The sequence below is a fragment of the Orcinus orca genome, chromosome 15 (genome assembly GCF_937001465.1).
Source record: "Orcinus orca chromosome 15, mOrcOrc1.1, whole genome shotgun sequence".
Taxonomy (NCBI): domain Eukaryota; kingdom Metazoa; phylum Chordata; class Mammalia; order Artiodactyla; family Delphinidae; genus Orcinus; species Orcinus orca.
The window spans coordinates 54,600,315-54,621,639 of record NC_064573.1 but is presented as its reverse complement, the minus strand read 5'-3'; the positions used below and the strand labels follow the sequence as shown (position 1 = coordinate 54,621,639).

General features: G+C 35.6%; 2 protein-coding genes across 4 annotated transcripts in view; both read right to left on the bottom strand.

Annotated features, from left to right (window-relative positions):
* SMCHD1 (structural maintenance of chromosomes flexible hinge domain containing 1) overlaps window positions 1-21,325 on the bottom strand; it is a 128,870-nt gene that overhangs the window by 22,160 nt on the left and 85,385 nt on the right. For all 3 annotated transcript variants that reach the window (XM_049698258.1, XM_004275923.3, XM_049698259.1), the window contains 11 exons: window positions 20,935-20,999; window positions 15,712-15,799; window positions 14,959-15,090; window positions 13,911-14,060; window positions 7,377-7,503; window positions 7,088-7,207; window positions 6,023-6,108; window positions 5,270-5,392; window positions 3,610-3,800; window positions 1,705-1,814; window positions 1,246-1,316 (listed from right to left, as the gene is read on the bottom strand). In XM_049698258.1, the coding sequence (XP_049554215.1) occupies window positions 1,246-1,316; window positions 1,705-1,814; window positions 3,610-3,800; window positions 5,270-5,392; window positions 6,023-6,108; window positions 7,088-7,207; window positions 7,377-7,503; window positions 13,911-14,060; window positions 14,959-15,090; window positions 15,712-15,799; window positions 20,935-20,999 (1,263 nt within the window). The remainder of the gene's footprint in view (window positions 1-1,245; window positions 1,317-1,704; window positions 1,815-3,609; window positions 3,801-5,269; window positions 5,393-6,022; window positions 6,109-7,087; window positions 7,208-7,376; window positions 7,504-13,910; window positions 14,061-14,958; window positions 15,091-15,711; window positions 15,800-20,934; window positions 21,000-21,325) is intronic.
* LOC101288238 (essential MCU regulator, mitochondrial-like) lies at window positions 10,151-10,740 on the bottom strand. The gene is given in 2 exon segments (XM_033439344.1): window positions 10,151-10,615; window positions 10,618-10,740. Coding segments are annotated over 2 exon segments (321 nt in total). The 5' UTR covers window positions 10,726-10,740; the 3' UTR covers window positions 10,151-10,402.

The following is a 21,325-nucleotide window of genomic DNA, read 5'->3' as shown; positions in this document are numbered from 1 at the left end:
CAGCCTGTTCAGCTAACAAAAGATTCTTGAAAAAGAAACGGAAAGCCTCAGGGTTAAGATCAAATCCAGGGTACAGCCAGTAAAATGTGGCCTCAAAGTCAAAAATCAAGTGAAGGATGCCCCTGTGTTGAGACCTCAGAAAGATTTAAGGCACTACTTTCCAGATCCTCTTAGCTAGAAAAAGGTTTCTAAAAGCCTTCATGGCATTATCTCACACACCCGTCGAGTGGGGGTGAGAACAATGACCCCAGCAGACAGCACCAGCTGAGCCTCTGGCCAACTCCAGCTGAATCCCGGATGGCTACCAGCATCAACTGCCAGCTACCTGAGTGAGGCATTTTGGAGCTTTCACCATCTCAGTGCAACTAGCTAACACTACTGGGAGAAACCCACAGAGAAATGAGTACTAATATGTTGTTACTGTTTGAAGCCACTAACTTCTGAAGTGCTTGTTATGTAGCAATAGATAACGGAAACACTTATATTGCCAAACTGCTCTCCAAAAGTATTATGGGTCGAATTGTGTCCCTCAAAATTCCTATGTTGATGTCCTAACCCCCAGTTCCTCAAAAATGTGACCTTATTTGAAGACTGGGTCTCTATAGAGGTAATCAAGTTAAAATGAGGTCATAACAGTGGGCTCTAAGCCAATGAGTAGTTTCCTTATACAAAAGGGAAATTTGGACACAGATATGTATAGCTGCGAACAGACACAGGGAGAAGATGACCATCTATCTACAAACCAAGGAGAGAGGCATGGAACAGACCCTCCCCTCATAAGCCCTGGAAAGAACTGACCCTTCTCACACCTTGAATTTCGGTTTTAAGCCTGCAGAACTGTGAGACAATACATTTCTACTGTTTAAGCTACCCAGTCTGTGGTGCTTTGTTACAGCAGCCCTAACAACTAATAAACAAGGGCTACGTCAAATTACATTTCCAACAACATTATCTGAGTGTACTCTTTTTCAATACCACCATCAATAACAGATACTGATTTTGAGTCTTAGGACAATTTCATAAACATCTCATTTTAATTTGCATCTTGGCAAATTCATTCCTATATTTTGCCCAACTTTATGCTGCTTATCAATCTGTAGGATTTAAATTGGTTTTGACAAGGTTACTTAGTCATTTGCACATGTAACCTAAAATAAAATTATTTCTATACAGAGCTATGTATTAAATTTTTAAAGTACACATTAAAATTGGAGCTACAAATTAAAAAATAATTCAAATACATACCTCTTTTCTATAATGATTAGCAGCATCCAAATTATCCAAAATAATGGTGTCTCCTAACAGCATACCAAACACTAAAAAATTCAATTAACAAATTATTAAAATTATGACATCTTTTTTGGTCATATTAAAATATTAACACAAACTTCTGGTGGTGAGCATGCTGTTGTGTACTCAGAAACTGAAATATAATGATTGTGCACATGAAACTTCTATTTTTAAAAAACTGAGATATTTTAAAAAATCTTAACATATATTACAAAGTTTTATTAGAAATAATGCTAATAACATAAGAATTTTATTCAATATTTTCCTCTAACAGGAAAAATCAGAGAAGTAAATATTAATAAAACTATCACTTATAAACTAAATAAGAACATAATTTTCCATAGTCAGTAATTTATGTATCTGGATCACAAATGTTAACATCTGTATAAAAAAAGCCATCATAATTTCCTTTACCTGTTTCACAATGTTCTACGTTATCTGGAAACGTTAACAAATCTCGGGCAAAGACAGGATCTCCAATGGGTTTAAAATACAATTTTCCATTTCGGTAATGAGGCAGAGGTCTGAATTTTAAAAAAATTTAAACAAAACATGTAACTTTTAATCAAAAAGTATATATATACTATGAAAAACATATGAATATACTGATTATTTTTGTGATCATTTAATCAACTCCCTATGCAAGGTAATACTGCTAAATTATTAACCGTTATGCCTTTAGAAATGAAAACAATATTTACCGTATAAAAATATCTTAGTTTTATCTGTACTGCTATTGTCAATTAGTTTGTAAAATCAATATAAACTAACCTTTGTTTAGTTTGACAAGGAAAGGAGAGAAGCAGCCTCTCAAGCTGGCCCTAAACGAGGATGCCAATGATATGACTGTCTCATGTGGAGAGTGGCCCTAGAATAGACGGGGGGAAGGGGCAAGGCCCAAGACTGAGCATACGAGAGGGAAACAGCCCAGTACTCTGGCCACCTGTCCTCTGACACACTGTACAGAATGAGCAACTGAAGTCCAGGGATAACAAGGAGATTCAAGAGATGGAGGCTGACTGGGGTGTCAGGGCTTTCCCCTTCCACATACAGTAGCTTTTCCCAAATCTTGTAGGTAGGAGTAGAGGTTGGGGTGGCTTTAAGAGCTAGTTAACTCAATCCCAATAACAGGCACAATACCAGAAAGAGAGAATAACTAGCTTTTAGAGCAAGCATTAGCCTTAAATACCAGATTCATACTTTCCCTAAATCAAGAATTCTTAACTTGGTCCTCAGGGATTATGAAAAAAAAGAGAGAACCTCCTGGAGGTAAAATTACTTTTACAAAAATTATTACCCTTATAAACACAGTCATTATGATTTGATAGGATTTCCCATGTTGTTTAAAATGGGTGCTGACTGGTAGCAGAGTAGGAGATTTTAGAAGCAGATAGATTTGAGTTCAAATTCCAGCTGTTTCCTGAATATATTTTTAGATTACAAAGTGAAATAAAATGTTAGTTTAATGACACAGTAAGCTCTTAACATTAGTTTCCATTCTCCTTCAAGTCCCCATACCTACCCAACTGTACACCTTGCAAACTTTGTTTAGGAATCTGAGAAAATTATTGGTCAACACTCTGTTATACATTTTAACATTTTTGTTTTGTTACCACCATTTTGTTTTAGTCTTTTAAGGTAGATTTTTAAAAATAGCCAAAAATTAGAGAACATACAAAATATTTTAAATTTTAGATTAAAAATGCCTAATTGGTTTGCACAGTTATTTCCTAAAAACATACTTTGAAAAGTAAATGGGAAAACACTTAAAGAAACCAGATTTATATTAAAACAAAGATGTAACATCCTTTAAAAAAAAAAAAAAAAAAAGGTGTAACATCCTAAGTAGATGGTCTCTTATATTTCAACTTAGCTAATGGCAGTTCCAATAGAGAAACCTTCTCTACCTAAATGATGGCTGCTTATTTTCACACGACATAAATAGGACAAAAGACATGTATCTATACTCTTACTCCAAATAAAGGTGTTCCATATTCTGTTAAGAATAATGACATCTTACCATCCTTCCTGTTGCAAAGGCCAAAAATTCGCTTTGGGTTTGTGTGTTTGTATGTGTATCTCTCATACATACAAATAACATTTAATTGGCAAATTAAACTTGGCCAGCATATATGATCAAATACACTGCAATACTGATCTTAACGAAGATCATATTTGTGATGAAGACAAAAATAATGCACATACTTTGAGTCACTTCTCTGTTTAAGCATCTTTTAGAGAAATTTTAAAATTCGGTGATTTGATAAAAAATAGAAAAGAAATTTCTGAAAAAAATCATTACTTTCACTTTTTTCTAACCTTTTCCAATCTGGAAGAGTCTTCTTATAAATAGAATCAAGGGGCAACACCTGCTGACGACCTTGGGTTTCGTCATAGATACGACGTGCAGCATCAGTGCTCAGGGTGACCACACAGTCCATGTCACTTGCCAGATGCCAAGAAATAACCATTGCGGCTCTATCATCTTCAATTTGTGCCAGGTGTGCAATCTATAACCCATTTCAAAAATCAAGTAAAAAAGTTTTAAATATATATAAATTTGACATTAAATATTTTAAAAGCCCAAGTCTAAAGCAAAAACACTTTTTTTGAAACACTCACATAAATTAACAAAAAAATCTCAAACTGTAAAAGCTTACTGGCTTAAACATATTAAACTGTCTCTTCTGCTATTAAATTTTAAAAAACTGTTCCCCAGATTAAACTACAGTAAGTTTTGCAAGTAACCAAATAAAAATATTTGGAATATTATCAGCTAGGTGATGTACTTTTCCCCCCACATTTAATATCTCTACTATTGGGGTGTGTCAACTGATAAAGTAATCATAAAATACACTTAAACCTAAATATAGTTATATACTATACCCTTCTAAGCAGATCTTTTACTCAGATGACTTTTCAGAAAACAAATCTAAACATCACAGATAAGAATCATTTCTTCTGCTTATATAAACACTTTAGAGCTTAGAATTAACAGTCACTCTCCTATTTACAAATACAGTTGACCCTTGAACAACGTGGAGGTTAGGGCCACTGACCCTCCAAGCAGTCGAAAATCTGCATATAACTTCACAGTCGGTCCTCCATACCCACAGTTTCACATCCGAGGATTCAACCGTTAGGCAGTACTGTAGTCGGTATTCAGTTTAAAAAAAAAGCTGTGTATAAGTGGACCCTCACAGTTCAAACCCATGTTGTTTAAGGGTCAACTGTATAGCAAGTCCATCAGTATCCATAGGGGACTGGTTCCAGGAACCCCCTCAGATACTAAAATCTGTGGATACTTAAACCCTTTATATAAAATGTCATAGTATCTGCATATACCATCTTGTACACTTTAAATAATTTCTAAATTACTTATAATACCTAATACAATGTAAACGTTATGTAAATAGTTGCCAACATATGACACTCAAGTTTTAGTTTTTGGAACTTTCTGGAATTTTTCCCCAAATAGTTTCCATCTGCAGTTGGTTGAATCTGAGGATGCAGAACCTGTGGATACAGAGGACCCACTGTATTTTAGTCACAAGCTTGCTCAAAGTCCAACAAGGTTGAAATTTTGTGGCAGATTTCTAAACCTCATTTATTGCACTGATATGGTCACATCTACCCTTTATTCTTACCTGATCCGGTAGCAAAAACCTGCCCTAGCAATGAGAACATCACAATGTCTACTCTTGTACAGTAGTCCCCCCTTATCTGTGGTTCCTCTTTCCCCAGTTTCAGTTACCCACAGTCAATGGCAGTCTGAAAATATTAAATGAAAATTTCAGAAATAAACAATTCATAGGTTCTAAACTGCACACCATCTCAGTAGTGTGATGAAATCCCACTCTATCCTGCCTGGGATCCCCAAATATCGATATCGTCATGGCTCCATGATCTAGGATCACCCAAAGCAGACAGAAAACAAGATAATAAAATGTAATGCCTCTTAAAAGGCTTAAACACAAACCTTTCCTAAAACATCTCCACTGCCTTTAGTATAGTTTGGAAGAGTACATGATCTTCTAGGTTTTTTCTTTAGTTCTTCCTGTTCTGATATCTTATTCTTCAAAAGTGCTTCAATGTGTGGCATCTGTAATTTAAAAAGAAAAATTAACTGCAAGGCCAATTACAGTTACTCTTGTACCAGGCAGAGAAAATAGCAGAGAAAAACCAACAATTTAGACAACTCGAGAACATAGTTACAACTCAAGAACATAAAAGTTACTAAGCAGCTAGCTATTCCTTTCTTATAAGAACATGATCATAGTAATGTGAAGAGTCAACCTCACTGATTCTTTTTTTTCTTAGTTAAGAAATATATAATGTATAATAGGACTTATGAGTTATACACATAAAGAATGTAAGCTTTAAAAAAATCTATTGTCTTTTGTTACTTTCTCTCATTTTCTTTGCCACCACATATACTGATTATCACTTAGGTCTCTTCAACGCAAGTTCTCAAGTTGGTGTATTATTAATTTAATTTACTGGTGTCATTAGATTAGAAACACAAACTGCAATTTCTTTGAAAAGAGCACTCCGTCATTGTTAGCCCATTTTAATGTCTAGTGAGTGACTAGATTATAATCCACATATGGCTTAGTACCCCAAAACAACAGTGTATATAACATTCCTAATAAAATATGAATGGTAAAAAAAAAATTATAGGTTAGAATTTAATTAAAAAGAAAAAACTTTCACATATACTTGGAAACTGTACCTGTTGTGTTGTAGGAATGTCAATATTGTGTGTTTTTAGTTCATTTCTCAACTGGGCCTCTTTTAATTTTGCTTCTTCAACTTGGCCTAAAATTAAAAACAAACAAACAAAAACTATCAATTTGTGATAGCCCCCAAAATATAGTTTTTGAAGAATGTTTTCAATCCCTTGTTTTTTTCCTTTTAATGATTGATGCTAAAATGAAAAATGAAGAGTATTATAGAAATTTCAAATTAAACTAAAATCTAAAATTAAAGTTCATTTCTAATAAGGGAGAAATGAGCTAAGGCAGCTAAGGGAGGTATTATGATATGTTTGTTGCAAACCACAAGTAATCTTGGAAAAGCTATTTAATTCTAATCCACATGACTATACATAATTTATACATAATTGCATAAGGTTATTCTAAGAAACAAATAGGACTTTTTAAAAACAAAATTTCAGTGCTACAAATTGTGTATTATTTCATTACTCTACTTAGTTCCTATTATCCTCTAAATATCCTTGACCTGTGGAAAAATCCGACAAATAGAGCACAACTCAGCAAATGCCTTGTCTTAAACAGTATACAAACATTATTAAAAACTGTAGCAAATGTTCCATGTATTTATTAAAAAATAAATTACATATTTCTCTGCTGTAGATATATTTTTTGCTGCAGATATTTTTAAATTGAACTACACACAGTCGCATGGCTCGAACTAAAACTTAAATTACATATCACTCTTTCAGTGATATTGTCATCCAATGTCTTTTGCCAAATGCTAGAGCTAGATAAAAACCTTATTACTGTTATGTCAAAACCTTTAAATTTCTATAGATTCAGATTTCTAGTAAAAGTTTCAAATTTTTGTAGGTACACAAGATATACACTTATTTAAAATGCAGGAATACTTCATCTTAAGAAGATCGAATGATGAGTAATATAAACCATCACTACCACCTTTCTGCCGTGTCCTGCAGTTTACTTCTAAGTTCAGGAAATTAGACCATGTTTGTGTCTCATGGCCTCAACCTTCTACCTCACTATTCCCCAAAGCATCATTTGAACACAAAATGACTTACACTTCATCTCATCAAGAAGCTGTTTGCTGGCATCAAATAAACTTCTATACATTATAATAGACTTAGATAATTGGTCCTTTTCTTTTGTAAGTGCTGCCATTTGTTGCTGCTTCTTAACATCTAAGAAAAAATATTCAGACAATTTATTTCAATTTCTAAATTGTGACTTTTCCGAAATGTCATAACATGATTAGATAACTAGTAAGCACCATGTTAATGGAGAGCAAAACAAAGTTATATAAAGTACCACAAACGTACGAGTTTATCCTCTATTTTCCTAGAAACTTACCGTTGTAAAACATAAATGGTAGGATATATGATTCTAATGTTCTTGATAAACCTGGTAGCCGAGGCTCAAACACAATAAAATACTCAGTGCTATCCCTTCCAGGACTATTTTCTGCCAGAACTAGACTCTGTATAAAGAAAAAAACAGCAAGGAAAAACGAGATTTAAAAAGGTATTTGTAAATGTATAAATGTTATATATCTCATTGTACTCTGTTTTCAAGTAAGTGGTAAATTTTAAAGGCAAAAGGCAAAATTGACTGACCTGTGAGATTCATTAAGCATTCATTAAAACATCAGCAGCACCATCCAACACATAGAACTCTTTACCTTTTGTTATTGGTTTGAAAGTCAAATTATCTTATCAATAAATAACTTATGCAAAAATTATATACAATGGAAAACTATAAGAAAAAGTATCTTTCCAGGCCAGAAATATCAATGGCCACTTATATCCTGACTAGAAATATCTTCCTGATTCCAACCTTTAAGTTCAAGCAGTGTGAAACAGCTGACGGTATGAGTTATAAAAATAATCACAAAGAAATGCACAAAGCCCAATGCTGAGTTTAAGTTACAGCTGTTACCATGGAAGTAGACCCACCAGTCCCAGGTGACCAAACAAAAGGTCCTGAAAAGCTCTAAAGATTTGTTTTTTGTCTTTTTTAATGTATTTTCTTCATTAATGAGCACACACACGTGCGCGCGCACACACACACACACACACTTCTGATATACTTTGAGACCATAACATATAACTAGTAAATAATGCAATATAAATATTTATATCCTAAATAACTTTTTCAGTCTTACAAGGAAACAATAGGTACTAGTTGTTTTGTTTTTTTAGACCACAATAAAATTCAGATATAAAATTTTAAAAAATCTAAATTGATAGAACACTGTAAAACAATCCACGAAATAAGAAAATTATAAGTCCATCATTAAACCAATCCCCAATCCCACCACTTAGTTTCTGAAAACTGTTTTCAATGTATTTACATGAATATAAACACAAAAATAAAACTGCTTGCACTTTAAAAATAACACACACTTTATACTGTAGCAATTTGCTTTCAGCACTCATTTTGATCTATCAAGTGAATGTTTAAATACCAATTTTTTACATTTATGCATAATATAGATACAATACACTATAATATCCTTTCACTGGGTGATGAACATTTCATTTAAAAATTTTTATCTATTATTTATAATACAGCAAAGAAAGTAGCTTTCGGTACTTCTTGGTGTATTCTCCAGAATAGAGAAATATAATGACTTTTTCCCCCATAAATTTTTGGGTTTTTTTTTGCGGTACGCGGGCCTCTCACTGCCGTGGCCTCTCCCGTTGCAGAGCACAGGCTCCGGACGCGCAGGCTCCGCGGCCACGGCTCACGGGCCCAGCCGCTCTGCAGCATGTGGGATCCTCCCGGACCGGGGCACAAACCCGTGTCCCCTGCATCGGTAGGCGGACTCTCAACCACTGTGCCACCAGGGAAGCCCTCCCCCATAAATTTATCTATCTATCTATATATGGCTGTGTTGGTTCTTCATTGCTGTGTACGGGCTTTCTCTAGTTGAAGTGAGTGGGGACTACTCTTCTTTGCGGTGCGTGGGCTTCTCATCGCGGTGGCTTCTCTTGTTGCAGAGCACGGGCTCTAGGCGCGTGGGCTTCAGTAGTTGTGGCACACGTGCTCAGTAGTTGTGGCTCCTGGGGCTCTAGAGTGCAGGCTCAGTAGCTGTGGTGCACGGGCTTAGTTGCTCGGCAGTATGTGGGATCTTCCCAGACCAGGGATCGAACCTGTGTCCCCTGCATTGGCAGGTGGATTCTTAACTACTGAACCACCAGGGAAGTCCCTATAGTGACTTATTAAAAGTTTATTTTAATAGGTAGTATCAAATTTCCCTTCAAAAAGGCTACATCCATTTATCCTCTCACCATCAGTGTATAAGAATATCCAGTTCCCCTGATGTGTCTGGCCAACACTTACTATTTTTTTTTTTTGTTGTTGTTGTTTTTAACATCTTTATTGGAGTATAATTGCTTTACAATGGTGTGTTAGTTTCTGCTGTATAACAAAGTGAATCAACTATACATAAACATATATCCCCATATCTCCTCCCTCTTGCGTTTCCCTCCCACCCTCCCTATCCCACCCCTCTAGGTGGTCACAAAACACCGAGCTGATCTCCCTGTGCTATGTGGCCGCTTCCCACTGGCTATCTATTTTACGTTTGGTAGTGTATATATGTCCATGCCACTCTCTCACTTTGTCCCAGCTTACCCTTCCCCCTCCCCGTATCCTCAAGTCTATTCTCTAGTAGGTCTGTGTCTTTATTCCCGTCTCCTAGGTTCTTCACGACCATTTTTTTTTTTATTTTTAGAGTCCATATATATGTTAGCATACGGTATTTGGTTTTCTCTTGCCCTTTATTATTTTTTCATCTAAGGAATCCAAGTTTTGAAAGAATTCTAAAAAGTGGTATTTCTCAAGGAGTTTTAAACAATCAAAGCTTCTTCTGATTGCGTGGTATAACTAGCCAGTGTTACTCAGCACAAAAGCTGAGCCTTTAGTTAGCCTACGCAGCCGCTGGGCTTTTGTAAATAAGGAAGATTGGTCCCAGGTCCCCATGATTACCTTGTGGATCCATAGGGGCCTGGAGGCCCTGGGTTGTAAATCAAAGACCTATTTGTTCAGCTGATAGAGACAGGACAGTAGGGTGAAGAAACTGCAACTAGAGCCTACTTGTATTGAGAAAGTTCAGCCATCACTCAGTCATACAGAGCTGATGTTTATTATGTTTATTCACAATTTGATTATGCTCAGTGGATAGCACATCTCCAGGAACCTCCCGGAGCCTGGGGATCTGAGCTATGGTCACAGACCATGCAGGACGCTTCACTGGGGTTGGGAGGCTGAGGGCTTTCCCTGCGCCCATCTGCTGATAGGGAAGGAGGAGAGGCTGCGAGCATCACCATTTCTTAAGTTAGGGCTTTCTCCTTTCTATACTTCTCCACGCCCTATTAGTCGTCATCATCATCATCCTCTGGAACAAAAATATCATGCTCCTCAACTAGAGCAGCAAAGTTCTTGCTAATTAGCGTCCCGACATAGAGAAAGGGGATCACAATGGAGAACACACGGAGAGGGCTGAAGGACATTTTCACCGGTTTGGGCAAAATGGCGCCGCTGCGAGTAACGATGACTGACCTCGATGGTACCAGACTCCGAATTAGCTGCCCCGTCCGGCGGAGACATCGCCACCTTTCCCCAGACTCAGCCCGCTCCGGAAAGCCCCAGATCCGACATGTGCCAACGCCAGCCAGCGACCCGCTCCGGACGCCATCTCCCAGCTCCCCCCCTCGTCTGGGCACCTGCACCCCACCACCCGGCCCCCGTGCTGCCCTCGGGAAGCCAACACTCACTATTAATCAAGTACTTCTTTCTTCTAAAATGATGTATTAAAAACAACCAGTCATCATTGTTTTAACTAGCATTTCCCTGATTAGTACCGAGGTCATGCTTCCTGTTTATTAGTCATTTATACCTTCTTGTCCATTAACTACCTGCTTCTGTTCTTTGGTCATTTATTTTTCTACTAGATTGTCTTTTTTCTCATTGATTTGCAGGAAGTTCTTTAGCATGTTTTAAAAATATGTTCAATATACTGTACTAATATATTGTTATACCAATATATTAATATTATTAATCCTCTATATATATAAATATAAAATCTTTTCCTTTATGTCCTGTTTAAGGAGGCCTTTCCTATCTCAAAGTTTTATAGTTTGTAATCTGTGATGTACAGTTTACCAAGATACATGGAATAACAGAACTGAAGAGAACTGAGGAGTCCAAAACTGCATCCATACACAAATGGCAATTTGGAATATGAGAAAAGGATAAATATATAGCAGAATAAAACTCAGACACCTCTTTCAGAAATTCCCAGATCAAGTAGGCAAATAATATAAAGAATTTGAATAACACAATTAACAAACTTGAATAATTATAAATTTAGATTAAAACTTTAAAGAAAGCAGTACAAGTTCTTTTTAAGCAAACAGGGAACATTTACAAATGATTGTGTTTTATACCAGTGTTTCCCAAACATCCCTAATGATAAGAATCACCTGCAGAAACCAGATTTCTCAGCCCTGCCCCAGACCTACTTAATTAATATATGGGTCAGGAGCCAAGTAGGACCTGAGAGATTTCTGCTTATTCAGTGTGATATTAGGAACCTCTAGTGGAAATTCATATGCATGACATGAAGCTGAGATTCCATATGCAGCTGTGGGGCAAGCCTCAGAAATGTGTACAGCAGGGTAAGTAATTTCAAATGCCCGTGGCGGGGCCAAGGAAATAGGACAGAGGTAACCAGGATATAGGTAGTGGGCTACGTGTGTTCTTCCAATACAAACCGACTCTGCATACTCAACATGTCTTCCCCACCCTTCTTTGTTTTTCAACCTCTGGTTTTCATTACCTAATTTTTGTTAGGGTACAAGAAAATTTCACTTTACCATCCACTATAAAAATAAGAGAACAAGTGTAAATATAAGTAGCAACTGACACTTGCTCTCAATGTCAAGAGATGAAAAGAAGTATCATGGATGCAGCTGACTGGAAAATCCTGCTGCTTTAAGAGATCTTGGCCCCATACTGCCAAGTCTTTAGAATTCTCCGAATAAATCAGGAATGCAAATCTCTTTGTGAAAACTCCAGAATTTTTAAAATGTTGAGAACTAATTAAAATGGAAATGCTGTAATGTTCGGTGACTGCCAGACCAACCAACAAGTTGAACTTTAGACCAGGTACAAGCTGGCAGTCTCCCCAACTGTAAGCCTAATATTGCTAAAACAATGTGATTTTAGCCCTGGATTAGATAAAAAGATAAACACCACCACCAACAAAAAAAATACAGAAAAGGTGAAATTTCATATTTAATGGTACAGGAAGAATTATTCAATAAACGATACCCAAAAATTTAGTTAATAATTTAAAAAAAGATAAAAATAAAATCAAGACCAATAAAAAAATTAAAGGCCTAAGAATACAAGAGCTATCACTGTGAATACAACCCTTCCTCCTGCCCTAATATAAACAAAGCTAAAATCTAAAAGACAAACTCAGGAAAAAGCTACTTATACACAAAAGAGCATTAACATCTTTAATATAAAATTAAGAAGAAAATGATGAATCTCCCAGAAGAAAAAGAGTTAAGGGATATAAAGCAATTATACTCCAATAAAAATGTTAAAAAAAAAAAAGTTAAGGGACAATCCTACAAAGGTCAAAACCATGAAAAATGTTCAAACCTTCCTAGTAACAAAGAAAATACTTAACAATAGGAAGAGTGGTTGAATTTTAAAAACCATTCTATTCAGGATTGGTAATATGAGAATGTACACGTATTTCTGGTGGGAATATAAACTGAAAGGCAATTGGCAATAACTACCAAAAGGCTAAAAATGTACACTCCCTATCTCCAATTCTATTTCTAGCAATTTCTTAAGGAAACAGATTTGTGCAAAGGATATACATAGAAGAAAGCTGATGGAAGCACTGTTGATAAAACTTTGCAAAGAAACTAAATTTTCACTTAGGATTGATCAAATAAATTATGATCATCAATACAATGATGTAGGTTTATACTTGCTGGTAAAGAAATGTATCAAGGATGTGTTAAATGAGAAAAGATTTTCGGGTTTCCCTGGTGGCGCAGTGGTTGAGAGTCCGCCTGCCGATGCACGGGACACGGGTTCGTGCCCCGGTCCGGGAGGATCCCACATGCCACGGAGCGGCTGGGCCCGTGAGCCACGGCCGCTGAGCCTGCACTCCGCAACAGGAGAGGCCACAACAGTGAGAGGCCCATGTACCGAAAAAAAAAAAGATTTTCATGAAAGCAGAGTTCTATTATATTAATGAAATTTTATACCCTCCTCCATGTCTATATAAATCATACTCACAGAACACATCCATGCAGTGTCAGTGTATACACAGAAAAGTGTGGAAGGTTATACACTGAACTGCTAATCATCAATATCTCTGAAGGGTGATGATATAGTGATTATTTTTGATGTTCTTGCACTGTGTATTTTTTATAGAAGTAAAACTATTTCCATTTTGGAAAAAAAAATGAATAACAAAGGTTAGCTGGTTTTACTAAACTTTCCTAGATATATGTACATTTTACCTGGGCTATGTATGATTCTATTTCTAGCCACAGAATGGTAGCTTTTCAATGAAACATGAATATCAAATTGTCACTGAAGTTAAAATCACTCCAGTTACAGAAAACAGTCATCCACAGGGGAAAAGAGGGTCTTTCTAATAGTAACAATGATCATGGGTTCACTGTGTAATAGCTTAGAGCAAAAATCTCAAAATATTTTAGCTGACTTTCCAATTTAATGCTATAATTAGAACATCTTCATAGCTATACATACAAAAGAACAGGTATTGTAATACTGTGGTTTAAAATATTAAATATGGAAACCTTATCTACCGGAAGACAAAAATATTACCGTGATTTCAGCTGAACCTTTCACAAAGGGAAATTCAAGTGTTCTAACTTTCCCAATAAAGAGTGGGGTGTCATCTTCCTCATTAGAGCCTTTGATGGTAGCCATTACAGTGCCAACCAAATCAATTCCAGTATGATTGTTGTAGTCATCCTTAAAGCAAATAACAAAAAGTAACTAATTAGAAGAAGTAGAAAAAGATTAAACCCAGAGAAGGGCATGGGCAAATCAGAAATATGACCTATTTATAAAGCCCCAAATATTAAATCATTCTGATCCTTCTTACTCCAAACACAAAATTCAGTTCTCAGAGTAAGTGCTCCACAGGCAGGAAATAATCCCAGAAACCATAAAAGAACCATCTAATACAATAGCTTCCATCTAATACAGTGGCTCAACTCTATTAAAAGGACTCCCATTTAAAAATTAGCTATGTACTATACCTTCAGCATCTATATGTGATCTAGGGAAGACCAGTTTAAGAACGACTCATGTGTCTAAAACAAGAAAATACACTGAAGGAGTTAAGTACTCTATCAGCCAGACTTTTCATAAAAATGAAGGGCCACTAGTGTGTCTTACATGTTTTTGTTAATATTCTTAGCAGCACTATTGCTGCTTACCCTCTGGGTAACTGGAAGCTTTGAGGAGCTCATTATGATCAGCCATGAGAGCAGATCTCTTCAAAATAAATACTTTAACTACTTCCTGCCCCTCAGTGAAACGGACACTGAAGAATCAACTTACTTCACACATTCATAATGCATACATAAAATAGTGGATTAAAGATATATTAGGAAAGGTAGGCAGATTTCTGCATTTTTTAGTAATTTCTACTTAGTATATCTGGATTTTATGTATAATGTTAAACATTCTCTATTTGTATTCAAGTATAAAGATATTGATAAGTATTTCATTCATCTGCACAAAGTTTTCCTATAAACTTAAACTGAATAATCCAGATATGATTCTATAATAACTATCTTGCACCCTAAAACTAGGAATAATTTTTCTTGTTACCCTTTGTAATTTGGAAGTAAATAAACATTACCGTGATACGAAGATATAAATCTTTGACCAAGGTCCTACTGGCAACTGAACGAACATTTGAAACAGCTGGTGTAGCTGGCTGAATTTCAGGAACTAACTTCACAGGTTGATTAGATAGAACATCCACTATAATCTAACAAAAGAAGCATTCTGATTAACAATACATTAATGGCTTAGTATTAAAGATGAAGAGAAGAAATAGAGAGCATATACTAAATGAAATATTACCTTCTAAAATGTATTTCCATTAAATTCTTAAAACTAATCAACTTGTAAAAATTGAGGATAAAAGGCATATCAGATTAATTTTTGAATGTTTACCATCTAAAAACAAATTTAGAAACACTTAAAAATATATATAATTTAAAAAAATTTAGTGCAGTAACAATAATGAAGATAATGTATGTTAAACTACCTTAAACTTCATTATCTAGAATCCTAGTACCTGAAATGTTATTAACTGAAACATTTTCATGTACAATTGATAGGAGCAACCTTACCATGATATAGATTAAAATGTTTACTAACTGAGTCCTCGATATAAAGAGGGATGGAAAAGTAACTTCTGCATCCGGTCAAATTTAATCAATGTAATTTAAGTATGTACTATGCTAAAATTCCTGAAGATGGCATTATTTATACCTTTCAACCAATAATTAACCCACTTGTAAACAAAACAACACACTCCTCAACCAAGCAAGAAAATGTGAAGCTAACTAAAGCTAACTGCCATGCATAAAAAGAATAAACAAACCTGCTCACTGTTAAGGATATTTGCTTTATCCATCATAAAACCAAACTGGATACAATATGTCCCCACTTTGTTAGGAATTGCTTTATCCCTAAGTTAAAAAGAAAGAGACAAGATCACTGAAACCTTTTAAATAAAAGGGGAAGAAATTCAAAACATTAACATTTCTTTTCCTTCCACAAAAAGTAAATGAGTAAGAGGAGAGTTACTATTACTACATTCACCTTCATTCACCAAATATTTCCTGCAATATCAGGCTTAATTCCAGATCCCTCTTACCTGGACATTCCATCACAAAACATCTAGAACACAAACTCTGGGTGTGGCAAAAAATGAAAGAATAGGAATACAAAGTTGACAAAGTAAACACAAAAAATGCTGAATTATATATCAACTGAATTTTGCTTCATTTCTACTCAGTTTTATATTGTGAATTTCCTACTCAGTTTTATATTGTGAATTTATAGATTATCCAGCTGATCTTTTTTTTTTTTTTTTGTGGTACATGGGCCTCTCACTCTTGTGGCCTCTCTGGCCGCGGAGCACAGGCTCCAGACGCGCAGGCCCAGCAGCCATGGCTCACGGGCCCAGTTGCTCCGCGGCACGTGGGATCCTCCCGGACCGGGGCACAAACCTGTGTCCCCTGCACCGGCAGGCGGACTCTCAACCACTATGCCACCAGGGAAGCCCCCAGCTGATCTTTTTATGTTGCTTTGTTTTCCATTTATATATTCTAAATATATAACTATATATATATATAGAATATATTTATTGTGATTTAATTATCAATAAAGAACTCAGTACCTAGTAAGAGGTAGACTTACTAGACTATTTTGGTCACAAACACAATGAATATATAAACGACAGTCTACGGTATACCTTGTCTGATACGTGCAATATGGTTCATGACCTCTAAGTTGGCTCTGCCATGTCATTCATATTCTCAAAATATTGGCATAATGTAGTAAACAAAGGCTGTGAACACACATCTGAATTGAAATTCTGCACTATAACATACACACAACCTTGGAGAAAATTATGTAACCTTTCTCTAGGTTGTGTTTTTCTCTGAGGATAATTCCTAATAGAGTTCCAGTAAGAATGAAACAAGACTTCTGCTCCCAAATGGCAGACCAACACTTCTGGATGAAGGTAACCATATTAAAAAAGACATCTGCTTGAAAATGTTTAAGAGATAATAAGCAAAAGTGAAAAAAATGACTCAGCAGGATACAAGAGAGCACGGAGACCCTGGGAAGTCAGTTTCATATTTAAGGTTGCTTGACTCCTGGGAGAATATCCTAGGAGTAGAGGTGGACCTAAAGCAGACAGGCTCCCAAGGGAAAAGCAACTGAGCTTAGAATTATCTCAATCTCTGAAAATGGACCAAAATGATAATAGACTGCTAGTGTCTATCCCAGACAACAGACAGAAGCAAATGTAAACTCCATCTAGAGAAAGAGAACATCTTAGACTTCAAATTATTTCTATAAATATGCATAAATAAAAAGTATGGTAAAATAAAATAAATAGATACATGAAGAGGCAAGAGAATCAGAATGAAAGCCAACAGAAACAAGAGACAATCAAAACAGACCAAAACAAACTCCAGACAGATTTCAATAAACTCTGATTACTGCTCAAGGTAATAAAAGACAAGACTGAAAATTCCAACAGAGAACTGGACCTTTAAAAAAAAAACTAAAAATACCAAACAGAAATTGATAATTCAAAGATGAATTTAACAGCAATTAGATACCACTGAACAGAGAGAGATTAGTTAATTGAAGGTAGCTGAGAAGAAAGTATCTAGAATGAAGAAAGACAAAAATATGGCAAATAGAGAAAAGAGGGTGAGAGAGAATACTGTAAGGACTAAGTGCATGTAAATAAGAATGTAAGGAGGAGAAGAGGGAAAGAATGAGGCAGAAGCAGTATTTGATGAAATAATGGCCGACAATTTAAAAAAATGGAACAAAGACCACAAAATCAAAGCCTATGAAAACCAAACAGGATAACTTTCAAAAAATCCAAACATAGGCACATCACAGTAAAACTGCTGAAAACAAAATTCAAAGCAACCAAAAAGGAGGGTAAATGATAACTTTTCAAAAACAGTTAAGACTGATCGTTAACTTCTAAATAGAAATGATGGGACAGTGAAGGATGGCTTGGAAGTACTGCAAGAAAGAAACGGCCAACCTAGAAAATCATGTCCAGAAAAATCGTTTTCAAGCATGAAGCTGGAATATATTTTTAGGTAAAAATTAGATAATTTGTCACCAGCAGCTGTGCACTCGAAAATATTAAAGGAACTTCCTCAGATGAAAAATGATCCCAGATGGAAGCCCTGAGTTGAAGATTAACAGAAAGGATAAATGAATTAAAGTCTAAATGAACACTGACTATATAAAATAATAATGCCATGAAAGATTTAATATACACAACAACAAAGGCATGTTAAGTTGGGAGAGAGAAAATGGAACTTAAGTGTTCTATGATTCATGCACTGACCAAAAAGAGGGTACAAAATGTAAATTGCCATTTAGACACTGATATGTCAACTATGCATGTTGTAATCCCTAGATTAATTAATTTAAAAAATAAACAGAATCACTTAGAAAATTGTAAAAAATTGCATAACTACCAAGTTAATGAGAAAAGAAAATGAAAATAAAAACAATAAATTTTTTTTTTAAAAAAGAAAGGAACAAAGAATAGTTGGATCAATAAAAAACAGTAAGATATAGACTCAAAAAGCAAGCATTGGATCGTTCTCAATGGTGAAAAACTGAAACCATTTCCAATAAGATCAGGAACAAGACAAGGTTGCCCACTCTCACCACTATTATTCAACATAGTTTAGGAAGTTTTAGCCACAGCAATCAGAGAAGAAAAAGAAATAAAAGGAATCCATATCAGAAAAGAAGAAGTAAAACTGTCACTATTTGCAGATGACATGATACTATACATAGAGAATCCTAAAGATGCTACCAGAGAACTACTAGAGCTAATCAATGAAGTTGGTAAAGTATCAGGATACAAAATTAATGCACAGAAATCTCTTGCATTCCTACACACTAATGATGAAAAATCTGAAAGAGAAATTAAGGAAATGATCTAGCTTAAGGAACTAAAAAGGGTTGTTTATAGATGTTGATTTCAATGTTATTTATAATAATGAAAATGGAAATAATCTAATTAGCCCAAAATATGTGAATAGGTAAGTAAATTATGCTGTATTTTCAAAATAAAATAATCTATTAAAAAAAAAAAAAAAGCAAGCATTGGACTTCCCTGGTGGTGTAGTGGTTAAGAATCCGCCTGCCAATGCAGGGGACACGGGTTCGATCCTTGGTCCGGGAAGATCCCACGTGCCACGGAGCAACTAAGCCTGTGTGCCACAACTACTGAGCCTGTGCTCTAGAGCCCATAAGCCACAACTACTGAGCCCGTGTGCCACAACTACTGAAGCCCACAGGCCTAGAGCCCATACTCAAGAGAAGCCACCATGATGAAAAGCCCACGCCCCGTGACGAAGAGTAGCCCCTGCAAGCCACAACTAGAGAAAGCCTGCACACGGCAACGAAGACCCCCAAAAAATAAATTAAGTAATTTTAAAAAAGGCAAGCATTTTTGAAATACGTTAATAGCTAAACTTTTTAATTAAAAATTATCATTATTATTATTTTTTGGCCGCATTGCGTCTTTGTTGCTGCACGCAGGCTTTATCAATAGAGAGAAAACTTAAAAGGAAACCAAAAACAAATTCTGCAGCTGAAAAGTACAGTAACTGAAGTGAAAATTTCACTACAGGTATTCAAAGGCAGATTTGAGAAGGTAGAAGAATTAGCAAACTTGAAGATAAGACAGTGGAAATGAGAGTCTGAGGAACAGAAAGAAAAATGATTGAAGGAAAGTGAACAGAGCCTAAGGGACCTGAGATGCTATCAAGTGGACCAACATACACATTGTGGGAGTTCAAGGAGAAAAGAGGGAAAAGGGGGCAGAGACCATGTTTGAAGAATGGCTGGAAACTTCCCTAGTTTGATGAAAGACATGAATATAAGTATCCAAGATGCTCAAGGAATTCCAAGTAAGATAAACTCAGAGACCCACACCAAGACACATTATTACAAACTTTCAAAGGACAAAGAAAAAGAGAATATTAAGAGCAGCGAGAGAAGAGCAAATCATTACATACAAGGGATCCTCAATAAGATGATGGGATTTCTCATCAGTAAGTCTGGAAGCCAGAGGCAGTGGGCCAATGTTTTCAAAGTGCTAAAAGAAAGAAACTGTCAACCAAGAATCCTACATCCAGCAACTGTTCCTCAAAAGTGAGGGAGAAATTAAGATATTCTCAGATAGGAATTCCCTGCAGTCCAGTGGTTAGGACTCTGCACCTCCACTGCAGAGGGCACGGGTTCAATCCCTGGTCAGGGAGCTAATAAGATCCTGCATGCCACACAGTGCAGCGACATTCTCAGATAAACAAAAGCTAAGGGAGTTCATTACCACTACACCTGGCCCGGAAGAAATGTTCATGGGAGTCCTACAAGGTAAAATGAAAGAACAATAGACAGTAACTTGAAGCCACATGGAAAAATAAATACCTCAACAAAGGTAAATACACAGGTAATTGTAAATGCTGGTATTATTGTAACAATGATTTATATCTATACTTGTACCTTTTGCTTTCTATATGGCTTAATAAACTATACACTTAAAGAAATAAAACAAAGCAATTATTAGTCTAAAAGGAAAGAAACATTTTTAATAAATAAAAGAAACCTTAGACACCATCTCTCCAAAACCATTTTCAGATTTCAAAGTACAGGTCCAGACTAAAGAAGCAACACTCAAAGTCACATAGTTAAACAATAAAAACCTAGTTCAGCTTTTTTACTTCATAAGATCTTAAGTTTAGAATTACAGAAATGTCCTATATAATAAAATATAAAGTGCTCTGACAACAGAATTCTTCTGATGTTTTTGATAGTTTTGAAAACAAATATATCTATCACAACAATCTTTCCCCAAACCATTTCACAAAGTTTGCAAACAAAATATTTTCTCAAAAAACTTCCTGACCAAAAATTAAGAAAATAACATTTTCTATTCAATCATAAATTATTTCTCCCTAGCTGAGCAGGCAAATGTTGCCAAGGCTGATTAACTTCATAACAAAATATGCATTAAAATATGAAACATTTTGAGAAATACCTGAAGTAGAAGCAGCCATCTTCCTTGTCATTATCCTTTATTTTATTACAACTAAATATTTCTGCCTAGAAGGAAAAGTAGGGAAGAAGGGGGAGAGGGAGAAATCACAAACATTAAACACAGTGTATTTACGATAAAAATTTCTTTTTCCTTTCACCAAGTGTGAACCCAGATCACATCCGGATTGATAAATACACACAAACACACCCCTACATGTATATATCTTTACCATGCATGTATGACACAAAAGTGAGATTAGTCACAATGGAAAGATATACCATTAATCATTAAAGGGCACAAAACAGATCTTAAAGGTGGTGACATAATTTTAAGGTAATAGCAGCTTGATGGGACTGATGGTATAAATTAAGGAAGCTAGTTTCCTAAACAG